This window comes from Branchiostoma lanceolatum, chromosome 15 (assembly GCF_035083965.1).
Source record: "Branchiostoma lanceolatum isolate klBraLanc5 chromosome 15, klBraLanc5.hap2, whole genome shotgun sequence".
Classification (NCBI taxonomy): domain Eukaryota; kingdom Metazoa; phylum Chordata; class Leptocardii; order Amphioxiformes; family Branchiostomatidae; genus Branchiostoma; species Branchiostoma lanceolatum.
The window spans coordinates 11982758-12007934 of record NC_089736.1 but is presented as its reverse complement, the minus strand read 5'-3'; the positions used below and the strand labels follow the sequence as shown (position 1 = coordinate 12007934).

The following is a 25177-nucleotide window of genomic DNA, read 5'->3' as shown; positions in this document are numbered from 1 at the left end:
AAATTTGCGACTTAATTTTTGTAGACGGTATCAAAACGGACAAAATATCCCAATCATTATGGAACACATCACAGTATAAAAGATACATGCATTAGAGGTAAAATTACTATAGCCCGCATTATGATTATGTCCCCACAATTCGGGACGTGGTTTTAATGATAAAAAAAAATCATTATGTTCCCAGCAACCTGTTGTGCATCACCCTATTTGATTGACAGGCCGTTCCAACGTGCTAAAGCCTCGAATTTTTCGGTAAGCCTTTTCATGATACCAAGAGCATGATATAGATTTAGATATAAACCATAGACCAAAGAGATAAAGATTGAAATCTATTATTTGCGTAAAAATTAATATCTTGAACTGCCAATCACTAAAATGTTTAATGCAAATTTTGATATTATTGACGTTTTAGTCAAAAATGTCAGGTCGGTATGCAGACGTATTTTGGGGGGATTTTTGGGAGCTGAAATAAAATGTTGGGAATCTCTGAATATGAATAATACTGCCCTTGGAAGACCTCTTATATAAGAATAACAATTCGCTGGGCTTATTGTTCCTCATGTAGTGCAGGGTCCCAAGACAGTCATTATGGTAATTATTTTTCGAACTCAGGTCTTTCAAATAGGGACTTTTCAATAATCATCCCTAGGCCCTAGGGGTGTGGTTGGGGGTTTCAATAGAACTCCTTCTGTATACATGTATTAGCTCCTTGATTTAGGTTTTTAAAAAAAAAACTTGACTTTTTACATTTTTTTATATCTCCATACCCTTTCAAGTTGACAATGGAATAGCCCTCATATTTCCATGGAAAAATATTGATGAATGGATCTTGGTATGACATTTTAGCCTGGAGTATTGTAAAATTTTCAGGAAAACCTTCCACATATCCAGTGAACATAAAGAAAAATTTACACTAAGACATTTTGCCACCCTTCTACCATTGTTTATGGCCAGTCCCTGTATTGAAACTCCACATGGGGGCATCTGGTCATAAGGTAAGGGTACAGCGGTCATCCTGAATTGAGGTGAAGCATATTGCTTTTTCAAGTGCAATGTTTTTAGCCAAGCACACCGGGTCACCACTATTCGTCTCGATAAGTGTGTTGGGTTCTTTTACGTGCAGAGGTTTGACGCTTGAAGGACCTTAAGCTTCCTCATACACTGGGCGGCCGGCTTTACGTCACCATTCAAAATGACAAATGCAATCCCCTATGACATGTCCGTGCTGGGGTCGACCCTAGGATCGAACTCTTGCCCACGGATCCACGGAATTTGTTCCTAATGGCCAAGCAGCGGAGTTGCATTACCGCTTGTGCCACAGGGACATGTCATAAAGCTACTAGTTAATCCAACTCGGGAGGTTATATAGTCTATATAACCTCCTTGGTTAATCTTACATCATGCAAGTTGATGATGCGGATGGAAAACAAGAATATAGTAAGTGATTTTTTTACATCATTTTCTTTGACGATGAAAATTTGATCAAGTCAAGTTATAATGTTATGGCTAATTAAAGTATGAATATTTAGAATTTTTGACATTTTTCTTGTTATACAGCATTAAACTGTGTTACATTGATTAAATGTATATACGAGTACATGCATGTCATCATTAAAATCTATAGTGCCTGTTCTACAGTATTAAGTAACATGCAATTTTATCATGTAGTCTTACTGAATGGTATTTGCTATAGGTAGTGATAGCTAGCCTAATTAACCTGCATTCTGCTAAGGTAGGTATTTGGCACAAAATTTGTATTGCTTATCTATAGGGTTTATATGATTAGGCAGCATTAGTGTAGTGCTGCAACATGTATCTTGGTATATGAAATATGTATACTGTAAATCATGTATTTAGGTTCGCGTGGTTTTTATTTCGCGCTAAGGCGAAAATAGAGTGTTTGCGGTGGTTTTAAGTTTGCGGCAGCGCTATAGTCACATACATTTGTACTGCTACAGTATTGAACAAAAATATTCGCGGTGGTTTTAATTTCCCTGTGAAACGGTCGCCACGATTATTAAAACATTATTAAAACCACCGCGAACATTTCTGCATTTACAGCTAGTACACTGGACTTCAAAACACTATTAAAGGACATAGCGCTACTACTAGCTACTTTAAAAAGCATCATGCTTCACCTCAATTGAGGATGACTGCTTCAATCTACTTTAAATGCTCATCTGTGCCTGTTTCCATATGGCCACACCAATTCAATTTCTTGGTTAACAGATTTTTTTATAAATTTTAGCAACAAAAAAAATCATGAAAACAGAAGGCTGGGGTGAAAACTTGCACCTGACCCTGTTCACTCCCTGAAACTGTGTGCACCAAAGTACAAACTTTCCTCTGAGATTCTGTTTTCCTGTTTATTTTCGAATCTAGCATTTTTTTTAAAATTCCGTTAACCAAGAAATCAAATTGGTGTGGCCTTATCTGTGCCTGTTTCCGTAAATGGTACAGAAAAAATGTACCATCATGAATAAATTGATTATTATCTTAATTTCCTTTCTTGTTAAATGATGCATGTAAAAAAAACTATCAATGTCTTATGTGTAACTAGATCATATTACATTACTAGAGCATATTGAAACTAATTAAGTGACTGGTTTTGGGTCACAATAACTAAAGGATATTCTTTTCCTTATACTTCTAAGTACCGTTTAACCCCCTTACAGCTAAGCGTGACACATGTTTAACCCCTTTACAGGTACTGTAGTTTGTATGTTGGTACTGTAGTTTCTAGCACACTCATTTGAAAATGATTGAAATCAGCTAAATTGGGTGAACAATTTGGAATCATAGCTGGCCAAAGAATATCCGGCGAATTTCTTCTGTTATTTCAGCATATTCCAAGGATTTGTTGGATATATCAATGTGGTAGAAGATGAAGTGCACTTAACCGTAAATTGTTCTATTCATGTTTATGATAGAAATATCCTATTTCGTAATATAGAAAATAGATTTCCTCACTTATAGAAATATGAGTAGTACTGACAAAATCTATATTCCTCATGCATTTTGATAAACTGACTATAATTAAACCTGTACAATCCTACATTTTCACCAGTACTAAGAAGTGAATAGAAACCGATTCTATATACATGTACTAGACGTTTGTTAACATGTCATTGTTGTTGTTACCTGTACTTAACTCAGTTAGGCAATAATGCACATTAAAGGTCTTCATTCATTATTTCAATGCGAGCCCCTTTTATATATTACAGTTAACCCCTGCTTAAATGCTGCTGACTAGCACCACATGTTACAATGTTTGTAAACATGCCATCGTTCTGACCTGTACCGAGGAGGTTATAGGGTAACCTCCTTGCCTGTACTTAACTCAGTTAGGCAAATATGTACAATAAAGGTCTTCATTCATTATTTCGATACGAGCCCTTTTGATGTATTACGGTTAACCCCTAGTAACCAGATTAGCCTCTCCACAGCCATCCACCAGTAAGATGTGGGTGTGCGGACCACAGATTTGCGTGACCTTCTAAGCCAGAACTGTATAATGTCTGTCTCGCTGAATGTGCAGGGAGGTAAAAATCAATAGTCTCTGCCCTTAGTGATAGGATCACAGGATCTATTATGTCTAAGACTTATGCGGCTTCGCACAAGCGTTCCAATTCTGTTTCCTGCAGGAAATTGTTCCTTAGGTAGTCTTTCACGGAGTGATTGCAGACTTTGTCCATTTTTACTGTCGGCTGCGTGGAAAACCTCCCGATGGATAAATGCTTTGTTCGATTCCATACTCGCATGGCAAAGTGAATTTCAATTCTTGTTTTGGGTGACCTTCGGAAAGATTGAGGTTTTAAGAATCAGGCCATGTTGATTTGATTACATGGATAACATTTTGTACATGCACATCAGTTTTCCAAATTTCCAACCAAAAAACATTAAGTTTTCAACCATACTGCGAATCGTGCATTTCTTTTTTCAATAATATTCGAATGCTTCATGAATCGGGATATATTAGCAGAAGTTCATATTTTGATATCTAGGAGTACCATTGTAAAAGCCAGGGTTGTCAGGATGATAAACTGTCAATGAGTGTATTGAATATAATAATTGTTTAACCATTTTAAATCTACAAGTACAGCTGTCCAAATTTTCAATTTCAAAATTCAGATTCTGTACAAAATCTCCACTCATTGGGCCATTCTATTTAAATGTTAGAGAGGGGACAGAAAGGCGAAAGAAGAAAATAAAGAAAGATATATGAGCCAGACGGCCTTTATTGTCACAATTTAGCATTTCATTTGTATGGAGAACAGTTCTGATCAGATCCGCAAGGAGTCGCTTTACTCTGTAGCGACCGAACGCGTTTGAATCCAAGTCCTTGATGCAAACAGTATGGTTCGACCACTGAGGTTGAAAAGTTAACTTCCTTGGTTCGACCACTATCAGAGTGGATTGATAAGGAAAACCTTATATCCTCGCCGAAAGGAAATCTGTTGTTACCAAGCAGAGGTAAGCCCGATTTGGACGTCATATTAGGCGTTCTTTTCGGAATTTCTATCTTGCAGGTTTTCTTTTTGTCTGCCAGTCAAACACAAAACCTAAGAAAATAAAAGTTCGATAAAAGCGCCTAAAAGACGCACAAAACAAACCGAGGCCATAGCTCTTCCTGGAGGTTACCTTAGTCTGTTTTCAGAATCGTCCCGTTTATATCAGGTAAACTGAGGTTTTACAAAACTTGTAAAACTATATACACTAGAGAGAGGTACCTAGAACTTGCTGATTTTGAGTTGCGTTCGCCACCAGCAAATTAAGAATTAGTGCTCACCCCCTAGAAGTAGAGAGAGGACGATATAAGAGATCACCAATGTGCCAAAGAATTTGTAAATACTGTACGTCCAAAGCGATGGAAGACGATACACATTTTATTTCCAATTGTTCAGTTAACCATGACGAAAGAACCGAATTGTTTAAACAAGTTACCACGAAATACGCCACATTCACGGATGAACAAAAAGCTACTTTTCTCTTAAAATCACAGAACCTACAAATTCTAGAAAAAGTGGGACTTTTCGTCTGCCACTGCCTCCAAAAAAAAAGAAGTCAAACCCAGCTTGTCTAGATATAGCCAACAGTCGTATTAAATTTAGTATTAGTAGCCTATTGGTACAACAAAGTCAGACACAGTTTACTGACGCATGTATGTTTTTCCCTATAATTCTACCATGTATTTGTAATTAGCCCACGGGCATGAACTTGCAATAAAACTTCAGTATATCATTTCAAGGGGACCAAACTTACGTGTTGAAAATTAATCAATGTAAAGAAGGACGTAATTTTTAATACATTGACCAAAACCTGTAAAGAAAAAAAAAATCAAGATAAACAAAAAATGACTCTATCCCCTTCGGAAAAGTTGGACTAGCTATAAGACATAAACCAATCAGAGATACATGTAAAAATTCTTTAAAAGTACTTTAATCATAATCAGTGAATCGTATCAACTTTATAGCTGTTCTGCTAATCATCATATTACAATAGTAACAGGTCATATAAAAGGGAAATTATATCGTATCTGCAATCGGTACATTTGCATTAGGTAGATATTGTTTAAAGATTACAATAATACAATATTTCTTATTTACAAGTCTTAAAGATTTTTCTTACAAATCAACAGTCACATATGGCAAAAGGCAGTAGTCAAAGACGAGCAAAAAATCAAAGATGAAGAAAAACATACTGATCTCCTGTGCCAAGAGATTGATTATGTGCGTATACTTTCTACAGAAATTCATATTCGCTTAATAGATGTTACGCTGATTTCTATAGGTTTGACAAGGATATGATTGAAATAGATTACTCATATTTACAAGTGTACACATGTAGGAAAACAATTTAAAAACTTATTCTTAAGCATTGCATAAAATACTAAACGACAACTTTACGTACATTCCTTAAGTTCGAAATTAAGTTGAAGGTAATTTTTGGAGTCAGATGAAAAACCATTCAGCCGAAAAATTTTGGGGTAATTCCCAATTCATTTCAGTATTGGTTTGGGGAAAGTCCTTTGTTTGCAACAAATCATTAATAGTCTAAAACTTGATGGTTACGGATCCGATACAAAATGAAAATAATCATAGAGATGGTCATAAACGTATTTCTTTCAGAAAGCAGACATGATTGTTTGAAGTTATGCAGATTTCTCATTAACAATTCACAGCAAATCCAAGTTTCCATCAATGAGAACGCGTATGATTTTTGGAATGTTCCATCTTGTTTGCGGAGGTATTTATAGTTTTTGACCCCCGGAAAAGAGAATGACCGGTCGGTGCTATGGCGGTGGAGGAGGAAGGCAGTCGTTGACGCTAACCCGAACACCTTCCTTTTTGTGTGCCCCGCTCTTTTCGCTGGTCCCATTTCGATTTTGCAGCTTGGCCGCTTTGATGGCTGCGAGAAATGTTCCGGGAGATGCGAGTGGGGATAGTGGTGCGGCCTCCTGATTGGCTGACATCTGTGATGGAGGCCTAGGGAGAATCGGAGAAGCGTTTTGATTGGTCGTGGTGGAGGATACTGCTTCAGCCTTCTGATTGGCTGGAGGGGGAATCGGAGAAGCGTTCCGATTGGTGGATGAGACTGCGTTGGCCTTCTGATTGGCTGACGCTTGTGATGAAGGGGGCATCGGAGAAGCGCTTTGCTTGGATGCTGAGGAGGCTGTACCATTAGCGGGAGGGAGGGGAACTTTCGGTGGAGGAGGGGGCGGGGCATGTTTCGGGCGATTCACGTGGGAACTGTTTCGACTTAAGGTAAGCTTTGGCGAGTTCTTTCCACCTGGGGGTAAGGTCTTGTACTTTGGATTTGAAGATGGAGACGATGAACGACCGAACGTAGAATACGAGGACAGCCTCTCTAACGTCTTAGCTCCAAACGTCCGTCCGGTGGAGTCGTCTACTCTTTCGTACACATTCTCGTCATCTTCGTCAGCTTTTCCCTTCGAAGGACTGCGCCCCTTTCTCAGCTTGGAATACATGTCTTCCACGGCCAGGTCTGTCTTCGTATCCTCGTCATTTTCGTCGGGAGGGAGATTCATCTCTGCCGCTTGCTTCGCTCGAAATTTATCCATGTCTATAACACCAGAAAGGCGGCCCATCGAAGTTGAGGGTGTAAGAATCAATCCATGCCCTAGCCTATCCAAGGAGTCGTAGTTGAGTGGCGGGAATTTCTTCATTTCCACCTTGGCTCTTCTGACGTATTTAGGCCCGTCCACTTTTGGTCGTTCTTCCACTGGCGGTTGCTTTGCGGTCAAGGCGAAGACACGTTGTTTGGCTGCGGTCTCTAGTCTGAAGTCAGCTTGCTGGAAAAATTCCAAGAACAATGAAGTTATTTCAGCGAAAAGGAGACCGAAAACGTTACTTGTGACGAAAAAACAACCAAAAAAACTCAAATTTGAAGATATGTTACCTACTGACACAGATGATGTTTGCCTTCGCAAAGAAGGTATGTTTTCAGGTGAGTGTGTTTGTGTTTGTATTTGTGTGAGTGTTTCTCTGTGTGTGTGTGTCTGTTTTGTGTGTTTGTGTGTGTGTGTGTGTGTGTGTGTGTGTGTGTGTGTGTGTGTGTGTGTGTGTGTGAACACGGTAACTCGAGAATGCCTTCGTGAATTCTGGGTAAGTCTTGATGAGACTAGTGGCTTCTTATGGTACTGCAGCAGAACCTACGGTTTTCATATCTCGTTCCCGATGTTTTTCTTATACGTACCGCGTCTAACTGCCCGATGTCCGCGCCCAGCCTCGTGACGGTATCGTTCTGGCCGTCCAGCACGTTGACCAGTGTCTGGGCCAGCAGGTTGATCCGGTAGGCCACGTCTGTCAGGGCCTTGGCCGCCGACTGTCGGGACGAGTGGAACGCCTGGGAACGAGCCTGGGGGTTCCCCGCCTGTAAGCAGAAAAAAAAGCCGTTAGATTTTTTTAGTTTAAGTCGGTATCTCACTAGCCTCCACCAGGCCTTCCTACGGGGGTATGGATCGTAGAATTCAGCAAAAAAGATAATAATTGGCCAAGAGAGTCAGTCCTGGGAGTGAGCCTGGGGATTCCTAGTCTGCAATCAGAACAAAAAGCCGTTAGATTTTTTTTAGTTTAAGTCGGTATCTCACTAGCCTCCACCAGGCCTTCCTACGGGGGTATGGATCGTAGAATTCGGCAAAAAAGGGGATAATTGGCCAGGAGAGCCATACCTAGGAGCGAGCCTGGGGGTTCCCAGCTTGCAATAAGAAAAAAGAGCCGTTAGATTTTTTAGTTTAAGTGAGGTATCTCCGACTAGCCTCCACCAGGCCTTCCTATGGTGGTATGGATCGTAGAATTCGGCAAAAAAAGGGAAATGATTGGTCAGTACAAGGACATTATATAGGAAGGACTGAGCACGGAGCACGGAGAATGTCCTTGGTCAGTAGAGTCAGTCCACGCAATTGGACCCTATGGTGGGCAAACTTCGTTCCCTGGCAAATATTCTCTGGCGACTATTTGCGAAAGGCATTCGCCAACTGGTTGCAAACAGGCGCCAACCGGCTCCAATTTTTCACTAATCAGGAAAAAAATCGCCGTTATATTCTGTTTGTTTGCATTGCATACCCAGTAAACCGCCTCATGGGGCAACACACCAGGTTTGTACTGAACAGTACAAGCTGCATATCTGGACAGATTTATTTGATCCACTCACACCGGGATGACCCCTACTCTTTTCGAGGAGTGTGGTGGGTTCTTTTACGTGCTCGAGGTGTGGCTCTCCTCAAACACGGGGCATCCATATAACGTCCTATCCGAGGGACGTCCCTAACCGAAGCTAGGTACTCATTTTCACCTGAGTCGAGTGGGGAAATCGCTGTTATTAAGTGCCTTTCCCATGGGCACAACATAGAGCCCTGCCAGGGGTTCGAACTCAGTACCTCTGGGTTCTAAGTCAACAAGGCCGGCCCTATGCCACCGAGACGTAGACGAAGCTCGTGGCGATCGCGATGTGTGCTGTCTCCGAATATGAAACAGACCTGTATATTGAAAGATCGCGACTTTGAGACCGGGCGTTTGGTACATATTTCTGTGTGGTGCCATTTTAGTACGCTTTACACAAGGACGGTTTAATACGGGTTAGACGTATATTCGTTCCCAACATCTGCTTGGAGATAAGTCATAACACTCCGAAAGGTTACGTGTTTATGTCACAAGTCGTTCAGTGGATGACTAACTAATTACGCAAACATCGCATATTTTTGGCGCGCTGAAACCACACGTCGCTTCCGCATTCTTAGACTGTTGGATACGTCTAGAGGTCAGAATTAGGGGATATTTCATTGTTAACTTTTGGTGGAGCAGAAATACCTAGAACTGATACGAGAATATAAGTATTTTTGTTGTTATTGTTATCATTCACAAAACATCAAACATATAAAAATGGGGCAAAACAAAGTGGCGACAAACTCATGTTATAATATAACTTATGTACAACTAACATCCTCGTCGCCACATGTACAGAATTTTAACAAGACAATCAAAGATTTGAATGATAAGAAATACAAAGAAACACAGTTCAAGCGTTAATCTATACTTAAGTATAAGTCATAAACATATATGTGTAGGGTTTGGCGTTGACAACGCGAGCTGAAAAAATAATTCTAAATATTGAAGGCCAAAGAAATGAATGGGAAAGAAAGGAATTTTGACCTCTTTTAAAGATTGACACCATGAGAAAGTCCAGCTAATAGAATGTGACTTTAGGATTTCGATCTGTCATTGCAACAGACGCCATACGCTTCGGCCCTATGCCCTGTTTGCATCTACGCCGTGACGTGTTTTTCATTAGGGACATTCCAAAAGCTTTGCTGGGGTCAGATGGCGCTTTTAGTTACAAAACTTGGAATGGTATAGATATCTATGAAATGTTGCCACGGATTAATAATTGATAACCGAAGAACAAAAATTGCGCATATTGGTCAGCGCTCTCCCACATTTGTCGCACGTAAGACAAATTTTTTTTTACAAGGGATACATGATGTAAAAAATGCATGTGTGCATGTGAAAAATGGAGATAACAAACGTTTAAGCGTTTTGTCAGGACATTGTGAAATAAAACTATTTGCACAAGAAAATAAAGAGATGAATTTGAAGAACGACAGAAGAAAAATGTTAATCTGAACAACAACAAGAAAATGCAGCAACAACATTTCCTTACGGTCTTTCCAGACTGGTCCCTTTGAAAGAAACCTTTTTTCTGTTCCGTCCACTTAGCATGCTATGTATTGTTCCTCTTTCAAAACCACATTCCGACCAACACAGAAAAATAGGGATAATCAGATTTGATCCGTTTTCATCCCCTCCTAAGCCTACTCAACACGCGAATATCGTCGTTTCAAAGCGACCTAATGGTAGCCTTCTTATAAACCAAGCTTGGCCCAAACCCCGTGTCTTTCATTTCCGTACATAGAATTCTTTAACCAGTTGGACAAGTAGGTAAGATATGCAGACAAATTCTTCAACAACAGACATTGTTTTTGAGTGTCCCGCAAACTGTTTTGGCCCCCTAAACGCACCGAACCTACAAAACAACCCTGTAGAAATTCCTCCAGAAATAATTTGACGTATACGGTACAGTTTCCATGTTGTAAGTGTTTAGCATGCGTCTATTTGCGTGTGTCTATTTGCTGACCATATATTAAACCCTCACAAACAAATGCCATATAACACATACCACCTGTACAGGCGTAGGGGCAAAGTCCGGGACCTCCCCCTTTCTCACTTTCACAAAAGCGGTAAGACAAGTTGATGTACCTGTATTTATACAATGTACAACTCTATAAAGCTACGAGCGGGATTTCCCCTCTACAAGAATACATCAATAGATGACAGTCATTTGACAACTAGCTTTAGGACATTACGCAACGAGAGCTAAAGAGGTTCCCCACGGTTACCTTTTGGGGCCCCCCGAGGCACGGGGCATGACTCAAGGTGTACTTAACCATTGGGCCCCACCCGGAAGTAAAACGAACAACTAAAAAAAAGGGGGAGAACAAGGAAATCCGCACAGCAACACACCCTGATAAACAAGAAAGGGAAACGATAGGCAAATATTTTGTGATTATATCGACAGATCGATGTGTGCCACGCCCGTAAAACACGCTTGTAAATGTGTAAAACTTGTGAGGGCACGCCCTGATGCCCGAGATATTCGACGAGCAGTCATGCCAACACACATACTGTACTGTAGTAATAGGAAGAACAGATCGACACATTTCAACACGTACACATTTTTAGAAGGTCTAAAGCATTGAAAATCTACAGAATTGTGTGTTCTGTTATATTTTTCTAAAGGATACGCTGTGAGAGTTTACATAAACCGAAAAGGAAAGGAATTCATGCCCCTTTGCCTTAGTAATAGTCATAGGAAGTTTTTCTTGGAAGGGATCTAGACGTATTTTCGTCCCATCCCCTGTTGCTATCTCTCTGATAGGTCTCAAAATACACTCACCTGAACGTAGTTTGACTCACAATCGGCGGCCAATTTCTCCAAAGTTTCGCCATACTCCCTTAGACGCACTTTTTCCCTCACGAAGTTGTCCAGGCTGGACTCCATCTTGTTTCAGACGACACTTTGGACCCCGGCTCCGCGGGACGTACCACCTACGCGTCCGACAGGGGGGCGGAAAGGTGAGTTCAGGTCATCGCCCCTGTAACCTTTAAAGTATGCACGTATATGCAGGATATATATACAGTAGGATCTTTATCAGACAATCTGACTCATCTTCTATCTGTTGATCACCCCGTGTATCCGTTGAGGACGACATGATAACACCTTTTGCTGTTTTCACCTTGAAACTTGATATCCGAGACCATCGCTAGGGTCACATTTTACCGGCATATTTCGGCTTCTTTAATATATATACGCGACCGGAAAAAGGTTAGAGGTCACAGTGTGCCAGCAGGAATTCGTAATGAGGAGTTTAAGTTACACTCAGGAACTCAAATGTTTACTCCAAACGACAAACAAACCATGCAAACCTGACTTGTCGCGCAAAGCTAGGATTAAAGTTCTGTTTGTCGGCCAATCTTTTGTTGTTACTTCTTGTAATTCGCCCTATACATCCTATAACCACAGACAGCATTTTGGTTGTAATAGGTAATTTGTTGCTATACGTTACTTAAGGCTTTGCAAAAATGCAAATGTTTAAAAATGTGAAGGAAAGGAAAAGTTCTTTTCACCCGAGAAAGCGCTTAGTTTCCGGCTCTCATAGTTTGAGTATTCATCACACACAAACACAAAGCTGGGAGAATGATTGACCCTGTGTTTGAAAGTCTTTGTACTCTATCTAAAACGGAAACCACTTGGAAGAAGCCTCTGTTATACGATGGGAGATCGTGGGTGTCTTCGATGAAATCATCTCTTTTTATCGGAAATGTTCCCACACATAAGCATTATTTGTAACGCCTACGCATCGACCTCGTCTGAAATGGAAGTAAAAGAATGGCTCGATAGAGGATTAGGTCACCCTGTTTTATAAAACGACGCTTTCTCAAGAATTTTCGTCAAAATGGCGCTAAAACAACATCATTATTAAGTTTTTCATGTGAAACGGTCTGTTTTTTTCCTCAAGTTTATACCTTTTTATCGTACGATAACTGAGAAGTGTTACAAAGACTTGAACATCACTTATCTTGGTACAGCGTACAAATCACTTCAAGGTCAAAGTAACAACTCCGCCTTAGCCTCTACCAGGCTCCACAGGACGCTAAAAATAGTAGAAATTGCCCAAATAGAAGGATAACATGCCAGAGGAGTTAGCTCGGTCGCAAACTGTACTCCCTGGCCAGCTAACTCCTTTGGCATGATATCTGTCTATTTAGCCAATTTCTACTATTTTTTCAGCGACCTGTGGAGCCTGGTAGAGGCTACTCGTTCTCCACCGCATTGACGGCGTACGGAATGGACCCCTCCCCTTTATGTTACACGACAAATGAACCGTCCCTGCTTAATACAAATCGCCCAGTCGACACTTTGTATGGCTCTGCCATACTGCGGTAGGTACCGTGCTTTTAGTATGCGGGTACAAACATACATAGACCAGCTGCGTTTCGGGATGCTTTCAAAAGTTCAGTGTTAGCCACCTGTTGTTAGAAAAGTTTCCGTCAAAATACATCGTAAAGGTAATCAGTTTAAAGGATCAACGACTTTGAACTTCAAGGAATTATCACGTGATTTGATTTTTTCCTGACAATGAAGTATAAAATTGCATAAAAGAGGTATTCTCCAAGCCAGGTTCGGCTCCGGCTGTTTTTAACGGGTTTTTAGGCGCTTTTGTCGGGCTTCCTATTTTGTCCCGTTTTGTTTATGCGACCAAACAATATCATAAAAGAAAACGGGACAAAATAGAAAGCCCGACAACAACGCCAAAAACACTTTAAAAACAAAACCTCTGCATGGAGAGTAAAAAAAGAGGCACATATTGACAGTTGTTTGCGAAAATTTGTCTTCTCAATTTGCAAAAGAAGCCTTGCCTGCCAGCTAAAATCCACATGACAACGTTTGATTGATTAATGTCAAATACCCCTATATAATCAATTTGTTAACGTTTGCATGACGGATATATTGAAATTGATAACTAGCAAAGAGCCAGCTGTATAACATGACACTTTTACAATTGTCAAGCGATCGCTTGTGGCATGTTGCTATACAGTAGAAGAGTGGTTAGATAAACAAGATACACTGATATGTGCGTTGTGTTGTAGAGTTTATATAGGCATTCCAATCGGGATCCCAAAAGCATGTGAACGACAAAAACAGCCCGTCCTATATATGAAAATGTATGCTAGCCCTTATAATATTGTCTGTATTAGTAATTAGGATGCTATATCAAAATATATACTAGCCCTTATTATATTGTATTAGTAATTAGGATGTTAAGTTTTATTCTATACTTCTACTTTGTATTATGTTTACGAATTCTTGCCATACTTTGTACCATGTACAATTGTGCAATAAAGTTCTTCTTCTATAAAGAGCGCTGGGGTAAGTGAGAAGGTCGATTGATAAAAATGCACACCGCATGGTAGTATTTTCCAGAGCGCCAGCTATACAAGTAGACAAGTAGGTTCTCTCTATTACCTATTTGATGTAGGAGGTCTTTGGGTTATATGATCTTATATCTAGGCCGTGCAAAAGCGACATCTACCGGTCTGTGAAAAAGTGCGTCCCTTTGCGCGTCGAATTAGTACATCTTTAAAGACTTTAATAGTGGAAGCCAAGCCAAGTGGAGGCATTTTGAAAGAACTAAATAATTAGTTGCTATAAATTAAGAGGTAATTTTGCAACAACAAAAACAGGAAGAAACCACCGAGAGTGAGCATGATCTTCGCATCTGCTTGGAGATAAATAATTAAAAAACTTGAAAACCAGCCATCCCTTCAATTTGAAAAGCAATAACAGATAATAATCACTACATGTGCTAAAGACATTGGATATTTTTACCCTATCCACGCAATCCACGACATTTGTCTTCAATGAGCTCTTTTAATGAGCAGTTGTGACCCCCCGTGTAAAACCACGAGTGGTACAGTCCTGTTCCTGCTATCGTGCGGGGGAGATGTCGTCCATGGCTTTCCTCGAGTTTATCAACTTTTTGCAGGGAAATTACCGGTTTCTGTCTCAAAATACTTCCATAAACCTATGCAGTGAAACTTGGGGACATTTCTGAGGTAAATTTATGCCGTTCTTTGGATGTGTGAGAGAGAAAATGCGCGTTTCTGACGTGTTGAATTTGCGAAGAGACACTTCGTTGCAAGATGGCTTCTTCTTCTTGTTTAACCTCCTTGTTTGTACTTGGCTATTTCTGCACTGTTATCCCGAATATTATTATGTTTTTATGAATTTTGAATTTGTTTCTTCCATGTCAAGAAGAAATAAGTTTAAATGTGAGCTATTATTGATTGGAAAAACTGCTATAGAATTTTTTCCACTCCACGTGGTGAACCACTCTCCAAGCAGAGGGGGGGTTCCGGCTGATTTTTGACGTGTTCAATAGGCGTTTTTGTCGGGCTTTCTAGTCTATTTTGTCATTTTTTTGGTGTCTTGTGGGTGTTGAAAAGAGAAAAAAATACAAAGTAGAAAGCCCGACAAAAACGCATAAAAACACGTCAAAAACTCTACTCTACTCTGCTCTTGCTTGGAGAGTAGTGGTGAACCAGTACCACCTGTTTGTAATTCCAACTGCGCGTAATTAGGCCATGTTGATTCGATTATATGGATGACATCCACGCGCGCATCAATTTTCGTCCGTTTCCAAAATAAAACGAGTTTACGGCCATACTATAGCAAATATACAAATGTAACTGCCTCCTTTGTCAGTACTGGACAACCAGTACGGAAGTGGTCGTCAGAACAGGAGCTCCAGTACTGAGACTTTCTCAGTACTGGACTTCCTGTACTGGGCAGCTTCAGTACTAGGAACCCTCCTGTCAGGACTGGAAACCGAGCGCTGAGAATCTAACGAGCGTCTAACGTTATTTTCAGGGCTGCATCTCTTCGATGCTTTTTTCCCCACTTCAAAGCTATTGTTTGGAAAACGTTCGAATGAAGAAAAAAATACAGTATCACATTCTGTTACGTTTCAACGACGACAATGATATCCTTGTGGCTTGTTCCTTTATCGGGAGAAAACGTACACTGTTAAAATACCTACCAAAATCTATGTCCATAACAAAGGAGCAAAGCAGTACTACCTAAACGTTAGTATTGTACTCGTACAAGCATTAAATAATAAACGTTAGTATTGTACTCGTACAAGCATTAAATAATGTACAGACAACTAAATCCAAAACTGTCCAGTCGGTCCAAACAATGGATCATCCCAGTACCGTATAGAACGTGAGTACAGGACGCCCAGTTCCGAAATAATTTGAGGTCTCGGCTTCCAGTACTGAAGAGTCACTATTTACTGGTAAATCCAGTACGGAACCCGTTACATCCGTAAATCGGCACTCGGTTATCCAGTGCTGAATGACCTCCGCACTGGGTAACAAGTACCGAATGATCTTTGACCTAGCTGGAACGCCAATCCGTACTGGAACCCGAGTACCGAGAGGCGTTCAGCTCTGGGACCCGAGTACCGAAACAAATTCAGTTCTGGACGTCCAGTGCTGATGAAGCTTCGGTACTGGAATAAAGCCGTTCCGTACTGGAATTCTTGTACGGAACTTCCTTCCGTACTGGGGGCCGAGTATCGGCGGCATTTTCTCCACGGTTTCCGTACTGGGCGCCCAGTAAGGAGCCGGTTACATCTGTATATTTGCCATACTGTAAATCATACTACAAAGCAGCTGCAAAATACATGGTAATGTTCATATAGTGACACACAGGTTACTTGTGTGTAAATTGGATTTGAAGTAGTTTCTCCAAAGACCATTTTTATTTGAAGACACTTGTTCAATTTAACTTTGTCAAAAGTAATGTTTATCATCATAGTACCACATGCTGGTCTTTCATGCAAAAGTCTCAGTCTGTACCTGACTATCACTTTTTCAAGATGTCAACCCAGACCAGACTGTAACGTTTGGACTATCGCACACCGGGGTATGCCCCTACTCTTTTTCGAAAGGTGTGGTGGGTTCTTTAACGTGTGCGGGGTGTGGCTCTCCCCAAACACGGGACCTCCATTTAACGTCCTATCCGAGGGTCGGTACTCATTTACACCTGAGTTAAGTTAGGAAATTTGTGTTAAGTGCCTTTCCCAAGGTCACAATGTCCGGGCGCATGTCCAGACATGTCTGGGGGCAAGCCGGAATCGAACTCGGGTTCCCTTGTTTGACGGCTGAATGTTCAACCGTTACGCTACACGACGCCATGTGTGTATATATTGTACATGAAGGAACAGACTCTCCCATGATTTATATCTCAATTAAAATGCACAAACATTTTAAACAAAGTGCTGGTTAGTAATCACATGTTGCCTCTTTCAAAATTGTAGATAGATGTGTGCCCAGAGGACCTGAGCTGTGATTCCTGTCCAGACCAAGACTCGTGCACACCAAAGGAGCTTGGCAGGTAAGAGAAATTGTTTACTTTAACGCTTTACGATGCCCTATTCTGTATATGGAACAAACTTGGTTCACACTTCAGTAAGAGAGCCAGAGACAAACAGTTTACATTGACAACTTTTATTCAGTTAATGTACACTTTGGTCGAAACATTGTGATGAATTAAACAGCTTTTTGGCGACGCCTGAGGGGCGAGCCTAATGGTATATATATTGTGTGCAGTTTGCAAGAATTCCAGGAATTACACAGGAATGTGAAAGTCCACGGGACGATAACTCAAGAATGCCTGAATGGATTGTCTTCATATTTGGTAGGTGGGTAGGTCTTTGTGAGACCTTGTTGTTCTTCCTAACAGAATTTAACTTACCAGGTAGTCTGTATTCAAAGAGGAACTTCAATGATGATAGCATTATAGATTGTGTATTTTCCACTAAGAATAAGGTTTAACTGTAATTTGAAAGTACAACACTTGGTAACTGTTTCACAATCTTATAAATCTAGAATTCATTGGCTATTTCTTAGAAATCAATTCTGATGTAGGTAAACAGAAGTTGTAACACGCCTTACCACGGCCAGTCACTGACTTTTTTTCTGTCTTCAAGCCGTGAACCTAGAGACTGGACTGCAGTATGGTGGGAGGTAGAAGCAGACTTTTATCAGCTGAGTAGCCTGGTCCCAGTCTCTAGGAGTCGGCTTAGGGGTGTTTTACCGGGCCCAGTCTGCTTTATTGAACTGATAGCCGGTCTACTTAGCTGCCTTTCTACTTCCGCTGCCACCCCACTTTTGCCGCCGCCGAGCTAATCTAATCCAAGGCCGTAAACCAACACCCCGAGCGGGCTAAGCTGTCTGGGCAGGCGGGGTTACTCCCAGCGCCGTAGAGATATCGGGGAGCCACCGAGGGTATGGTTTCCAGGCTATCATCTGAGCTGTGATGGAAGATGGGGAGTGGTGAGTATGGTTTCTTTGTTTACACAAGACAACACTACACTCTTTGAGACCTTTACATACAACTCTTACATTTTGATTTTCACATTGACCCATACTCTTTTGAATACGACTTCACTACATTACAACATGTATGTTTACTTTTGACTGAATGTTACTGTAACAGTAATTTCGCTGTGGTTTTCTTTTATTTACAGGATATGCTCTGTTCCCCAACTCAAAGCAGGTTTTAGAAATGTAACGTTGGGTAACATAAATTCGTGGGGTACTTAAATTCGGGATTTTTCGTAAACGGGGTATTTAGGGATATGTGCTAGATGCAACATCAGTAATACCACTAGAAATGCAAACTTGACAGACTAACACATTCAGAACACTGCCTGAAAAGCTTCGATAACCATGCATTAGAAGTTGGCTACGTCAAAAACTCTCCGTCCCTTATTGACAGAGTCTGGGGGCTTCGTGGGAGACTCACACTGCACGGTTGTTCGCTGGTTTATAAGACAAATGTCACATCTCCTGCCTGCTAAACACAATTATTTACAAGACAACTTATTACAATCTCTTTTGCTAACCTGCAACTGGATTCTAAGTGTGATCAATCATCAAAACTCCTCTTTGTTGCTACAACCTACGGCACGTGTATTTTCCCGCCGCCATATTGTTACCCAGAATCATGTCGTCAAGCAGACGACAAAAGGTTTGTGAGGAACACTTTTTTGTCTAAATGTTGCGTGTGATAGTGGACTGAAGACGATATTTTCCTCAAAGTTTGCTCCTAACACAACAAGGAACACATGGACATAGTAGTATAACCATTGCTACGGCATCCAGCTAACTTGCCATGAATAATGTACACGTTGCCATGACGGTGGGGATCGACTTTGAGTGACGTTCAACCCACTCAACAAACGGGATGTTAGCAAAGGCCTGATGTGTGCGGTGCGGCCGTTTTTTCGTGTATTTTTTTTACTTGGACACGTCTATATCCATAGCACTCTCCTCAAGCCAAGGATGGAACGAATAGCTGCTGTATATATATAAAATGTGATTAGCGGTAAGATATTCAAGACGAATCTTCTCTCCCGAATTAATGTGCCCCCCTGTCCGACAACACTGTCATTGTGCGTGCGGCGGACGGTAGTTTCAAGTTGAAATATTATGGTGTCAGCACGACTAGAGACAAAATCTACCATATATATGATTAGTGCAAAGATACTACATGATACTGACAGAATAATAGAAAAAAAGGATGGTTTATTGTTCTGCTAGATTGATTTCAGTCAACCATTATCGGAAAAATCCCGAATTTATGTTACCCAACGTTAACAAATGTAACAAATATTATGAAATATATATTGTCTAGTGACATGCATGTTATGTGAATATTGTTGGCGACGTATGTTAATTTGGCATGTAATTTTTTTGAATAAGTTTTTCTTTTACACCCTAGGCTGTGGGAAGCTGATACTGTATACCTGACCATGCAGGACCTGTCTGCTATCCTGTGTGCCTGTGTATTCCAGGAGGACTTGGCTGTGTTCCTGTGTACTTGTCCATATTCCAGGAGGATTGCTCCAGGAGGACCTATCTGTGTGTGCTGTGGGACCTGCCAGCTATCTACAAGACAAGAGAACATCGGACTGTGACTGTGAGTTGGCTTGTACTTCTAGAATTCTTTCAAAATAGGGATCTGCATGCCGCAAAGCGTAATCAGCCGTTTAGACTTTGCGAAACTCGAAGCCGGGGCATTTGATCTAACATTTAATTTGTGCAAAGCGTTCAGCCGGCAGGATCTAATAAAACGTAGTACGTGGCCGCGGTCTTTTGGGATTCAGCGCAAAGCGTAGTCGGGACCTCAGAAAGGCATGCAGATCCCTAAAAATGACAATGAAAAATGTTGGGAAAGGGCATGTCTGCGATCCTCTGAATTTTTACTTCCACCATTGTTAAAAACTGGCCCTCCCTTCTGTTTGTTGTCATTTCTGAAAGAGTTCACATTTCTTATACTAATCGCTAGTTTAAGGTTGTGACTAATATTCTATTGCAGATATGGTGGAGAACACAGTACATTTCCCTTTTGAAGAGAGCACTTGCAATACTGTTGTTGCGTTCTGAATATGAATGGGTATCTTCAATATCATTTGCAATCCGACTGTTTTCCCTGATATCCTCTTCATCACATTTGAATTCCCCTTTTTTTTGACCTTTTTTTTAAAATGAAAATTATCGTGATGCAAATTAGTATCAAAGCATCAAAATGATAGGGATGAATCTAAGTGTAATGCAACTATTGTGGAAAATTAATAAGTTGTAGATAAGTTGTAGTGATACAAAAGAATGACATATAAAACGATAAAAAGTTGCGAACATGTTTGGCAGCGATACAACATCTTTGCAATTAAGAAAATTTGTTTTGTAAAAAGATTTGTCTGTAGATAAGCCCGAAGACTTAGTCTAAAGTTCCACACTGCTTCACTTAGAAGCTATATGTAGAGCACTGTACAAGTGCTGTACCAAAACTACTGATATTTCACATGAGGATTTAGACTTCAGTATTGGTGTTTGACATTAAACAATGTAATTGTGAAGGAAGATAGCAATGTGAACCTGAAAGATAAAAAGAGATTGAAACATAATCAAGGCTCATTATATAAGCAAATAAAAATAACATGATTTTGTTGAAACTGATCAATAGCTGCTTGCACAGTCACGATTTGGAAACATTCACAGCATTTTTCTTCAAAAATTGTTCATTTATTTTTAGCAAATGAAACAATACAAAATAGAAATTAAGCCACAAAGTTACTATTGAATTGGTAGTATAAGTCCAGGACATTTATTATAAAGTAATCAGTTCTTGTATTAGTGTAATGATAGATGGATGCTAAAATTTAAAGAATAATTAATTTTTGACTGAGATGATTATTAAATAACCAAACTGCCTTAACAATCTTGTCAGTCTCTCGGAGTCAAATATAATGGGAGGGTAGGTGAAGCACAATAAAGATTTTGTATATATATAATTTACACCAAGTGAATCATCAAATTTTACAATCTAAAAATGTGTGTGTTTTGCACTTGCATTGTCAACAATCTTGTGAGTGATGAAGTGGATTTCAGGGAAAATACTTTGGTTACATGATGATTGTTGGAAATGTGTCCCATTGCTTTACAGAAAGTGGAAAATGCAATGTTGTGGTTTCTGTAGAGTGAAATGTACTACAGGTAAGCTGTGTGTGATGTTTGAAAGAGAGGAATTGAGTTAAAGAATCAGCGAAACAAAACATACATATTGGATTATATATAAAAATACATTTTGGATTTATGGACGTTTTGCCTGGTGCAGATGGCAATTCATGGTTTTTATTTTGTTGACATGTGAAAATGAACATTCAGTAAATATGTTTCATAAGTATGTCTTCCAAATCTCAGCAACTTAACACTAATTTCATATGAGTGCGTGCATCCACAATTTGCAGGAAAACAGTTGGGTAAGGATTGTACAGCATGCATGTACTGTATCGTTGACTTTTATTCATGTTATAGTGCATTGTACGGTACAGGCTTCGGGACATGCATCAAATCTGGGAAGTGTGAGACCTTAAAACCAGTGTATGCTCTGAACTCACCCGACAAGATGAACTTGATAGTGATTGCTTGTAGTAGCCATGTACACATCTATATGGTTAAGCAAAATGACTAAATTTGCCATCTACGACTTTAGCTAAACCTTTTGGGAACCACGCTAGACTCCATTTAATAGGGCCTGATTATTAAGGTCTCTCACTACAAAATGGGCTATGAGACACAATCAGTAGTCCCGCAACTTTCTCTTAAAATTCCGGGGTATGTCTCTCGAAAATCCACATAACTTTGATGCTTATCCCAAAGCCTGTACTGTACAACAATAATGAGATATGCAAGTTGACCAAAAAATAGTAAACAGTCCAGCCTGTCCGTGACATTAGGTACCATACACTACTGAAGGTAGTTGAAAACATATGATATGTTGATATTCTGCACTGCATATTTCAAAACTGGGTGCAAGTTTGATGAAATGACGAAAGGTGCAGGGCACGTTAAGGTCGTTTTTACAATTTTGTAGTGATCGCAAGAAGCGTCAACAAATTTCGAAGAAGAACAAGAAAGCACTGAATGTTCATCACAAGCTATTTCATGAGGCGTTGTGTTTTGCTACTGTGATTCTGTGATGGTAGTTTTTGATGGTACATGTAGTTCTGTGTTCTTCATGGTGTATGACAAACGTATTAGCATTACTGTATTTAAATCATTTGTGTGTCGCCCTACAAAATGGTAACGGGCCCTGACCTTTACATACGCGTCAATCCACGAATGTTCTAATTATTCTACCAAATTTGCAACTTGACTGTAAGATACTACAGTTACTACTGTAGTAGTACTACCACTATCCAAAAATTCATATGATGTACTAGAAAGATACTGGCTGAAGGATTTGTTAATTCACAGTGCAAAAGCAATTGCTTGAGCTTGGACAGTTTGGAAAAATTCAGAATGGCAATAGATAGTAACGTTACATGTCACCCATAACTTTGACAGTGCCATAAGTTCAAACAAATTTTACTTTGTCTTATTATGCAGAAGAGAAATATTGAGGTTTTTATCCACTCTGCTGAATAAAAATGCTAAGAACCCAAGTTCATGCATAAAGCTGTCGTCTGAATGAAACACGGATTTGTGTACAGTTGACTGTATTTTGTGACACCAGGAAAATTTGGCTTTAAACAATGCGTACGTTTGATGCTTGGACCTTGCGTAGTGCCAACTCTTAAAACAACTTGAACGATCGTCGCTCAAACTGACTTGTTTAACACATGAGACATAAAAATGTACCAAACACACAAAAAAATTGGGTCATGGTTCAAAGTTTATGCCGCTATCATACTTATCTAAAATAACAATATAACCAGGTCTTCGAACGCCCTCCCCCTTTTACGTCAGTGCCACGATACGAATGTGATACAACAGTGCAGGCATCTCATGGTCCTGGCCTGTCTAAATGAAAAAGCTAAACGGCAAACCTTATTAATCTAGCTTGATCCATGTCGGATAAACTTGCATCTGATAAGTTCCCAATGTTAAATCCTTAAACACTGCCACTCTTTAGAGTCTTATTTATCATTCGTCATAACACAACACTTTTCAGAGGACCGACTCTCGAACTCATAAATTTACGTTTGAAGTTATGGGACCTTCCGTTACATTACTTGCCGCATAAAAATGTAAGGCCTCATGGGTCAGCTTGTGTTGGCGCCATATAACTTGTGTATTGTTGAACATATTTATTAGCCTGATGCATTTGGTCATTTCATCCAATTTTTTTGCACATAGTTTTGAAATATGCCGTGCAGAATATCGTGCGTTACCAATGACAGGCTGGACTGTTTACTATTTTTTAGCCTAGCTAACTTACATATCTCAATTATTGTTGTACATGCACTATGATAGTCAAAGTCAATGATTCAAGTTTCCGAACCGTCTGTGTTCAAATTGTGGGTGTGCGTGCTGTCATTGTAGTTTTTTAAGTAAACTAAAAGATTTGGTCGGAAAATTTACTATACTGTGCCAAATATACCCTGACGTCAAGTTCTCACCTATTTTGCGACTCCCGTAGCCGGCCGACGCCAAGGTCAGAAGGCGGTTAGCCCTCCCCCTCTTGGCACGTGTCGGAGACGAATTGGTGTAATATTAAGACAGCCGAGAACTTCACTCTGGGGTATATTTAGTAGTAAGTTTTCCACCCGAACCTCTAAGTTTCCTTTAAGAATAAAAAGTCATGAAATACTTCTTTATTGAGACAGTCTTTTTCACATGGTCAACAACATCTTGAGTTGCTTTCTGTAGCTAAACAGAGCTAAAAAAGTTTGATCAAGATCTTTCATCACACAATTCCTCTCTTTGTGCTGTGTTCAAAGTACCTGCCAAGATCTCCCTTATTTGCATTTGCTAACAGTAGAAATAATTAAATTAACTTTTTCCCGCCGAATTAGATAGTGCATGGTTCAATCTTATAATTTGCATAAATTTGCATATTTGGGTCTCTCCTGATTTACATACTTGGGACTCCTTGCTATTCTTGGGCCAGGTCTATTAGATATTGCACTAAGTTTGTATTCCACCCACTTTTCACCCATCGTCATCTGAAGAGTTGAAGGACTTAGAATTGATGCGTTGTGTATTGTTGTATTAAGTTATCTCATTTCTAAGTGTCTTCATTCTTTTTCCTGATCAGTCTGTGCAAATGTTCTCCCGAGGAATGTCTTTTCTGGAAGACATTGGGGCGTCGAAACCCCAGTACACAAGCACATTGACTGACAGGAAAAAGAACTAAGACACATAGTAAATGAGATAACTTAATACAACAATACACAACGCATCAATTCTAAGTCCTCGACTCTTCAGATGACGATGGGTGAAAAGTGGGTGGAATACAAACTTAGTGCAATATCTAATAGACCTGGCCCAAGAATAGCAAGGAGTCCCAAGTATGTAAATCAGGAGAGACCCGAATATGCAAATTTATGCAAATTAAAGATTGAACCATGCACTATCTAATTCGGCGGGAAAAAGTTAATTTAATTATTTCTACTGTTAACAAATGCAAATAAGGGGGGGGGGGTGTCTTTGCAGGTGCTTTGGACACCAGCATGCAAGTACATTGATCGGGAAAATAAAAACCATCTTTTAAACAGGAATAGCCTGGAGGACAAAACCTCTGCGCCAGAGTAAAAACATAATTATGCAGAGTCATTAGAATTTAGAGTTGGGACCGCAAGTTCCTCCTCCAGGCCAAGCCCACAGTGAAGTAGAGAGGAATTGTGTTGTCATGTTGATCAAACTTCTTGTAACAATTCCAATCTCCTGCTCAAAAAAACAGGACTACCCTCAAGCTCATCAAATAAAGTCTGCCAGCGCAAAACAGCACTGTCAAACTCTACTAGATAAACATGAGACGAGCCTAAACTTTTCAACAGGAGGTTGGTATTGCTACAAAAATAGTTAATCCACTCGACAAAAGAAATCAGCCGAACAAAACTATATCCATTTATTTCTCGAGTTATTGAGTTAATTTAATTTCTTACATTGATTATCTCTTCATCCAAGAGGTCCTTGAGAAAGATTACGAGAGGGGAGAAAGCAGAAGAATGTCAACCAAACTG

At 40.0% G+C, this 25177-nt stretch overlaps 1 protein-coding gene across 1 annotated transcript; it reads right to left on the bottom strand.

The window, feature by feature from the left end:
- Positions 1-6175: 6175 nt before the first annotated feature.
- LOC136420813 (abl interactor 2-like) lies at positions 6176-11636 on the bottom strand. The gene is made up of 3 exons (XM_066407919.1): positions 11473-11636; positions 7717-7893; positions 6176-7312 (listed from the first exon to the last, which is right to left on the bottom strand). The coding sequence occupies exons 1-3, from the start codon at positions 11575-11577 to the stop codon at positions 6293-6295; spliced, it is 1302 nt and encodes a 433-aa protein (XP_066264016.1). The 5' UTR covers positions 11578-11636; the 3' UTR covers positions 6176-6292.
- Between the last annotated feature and the right edge of the window lie 13541 nt (positions 11637-25177).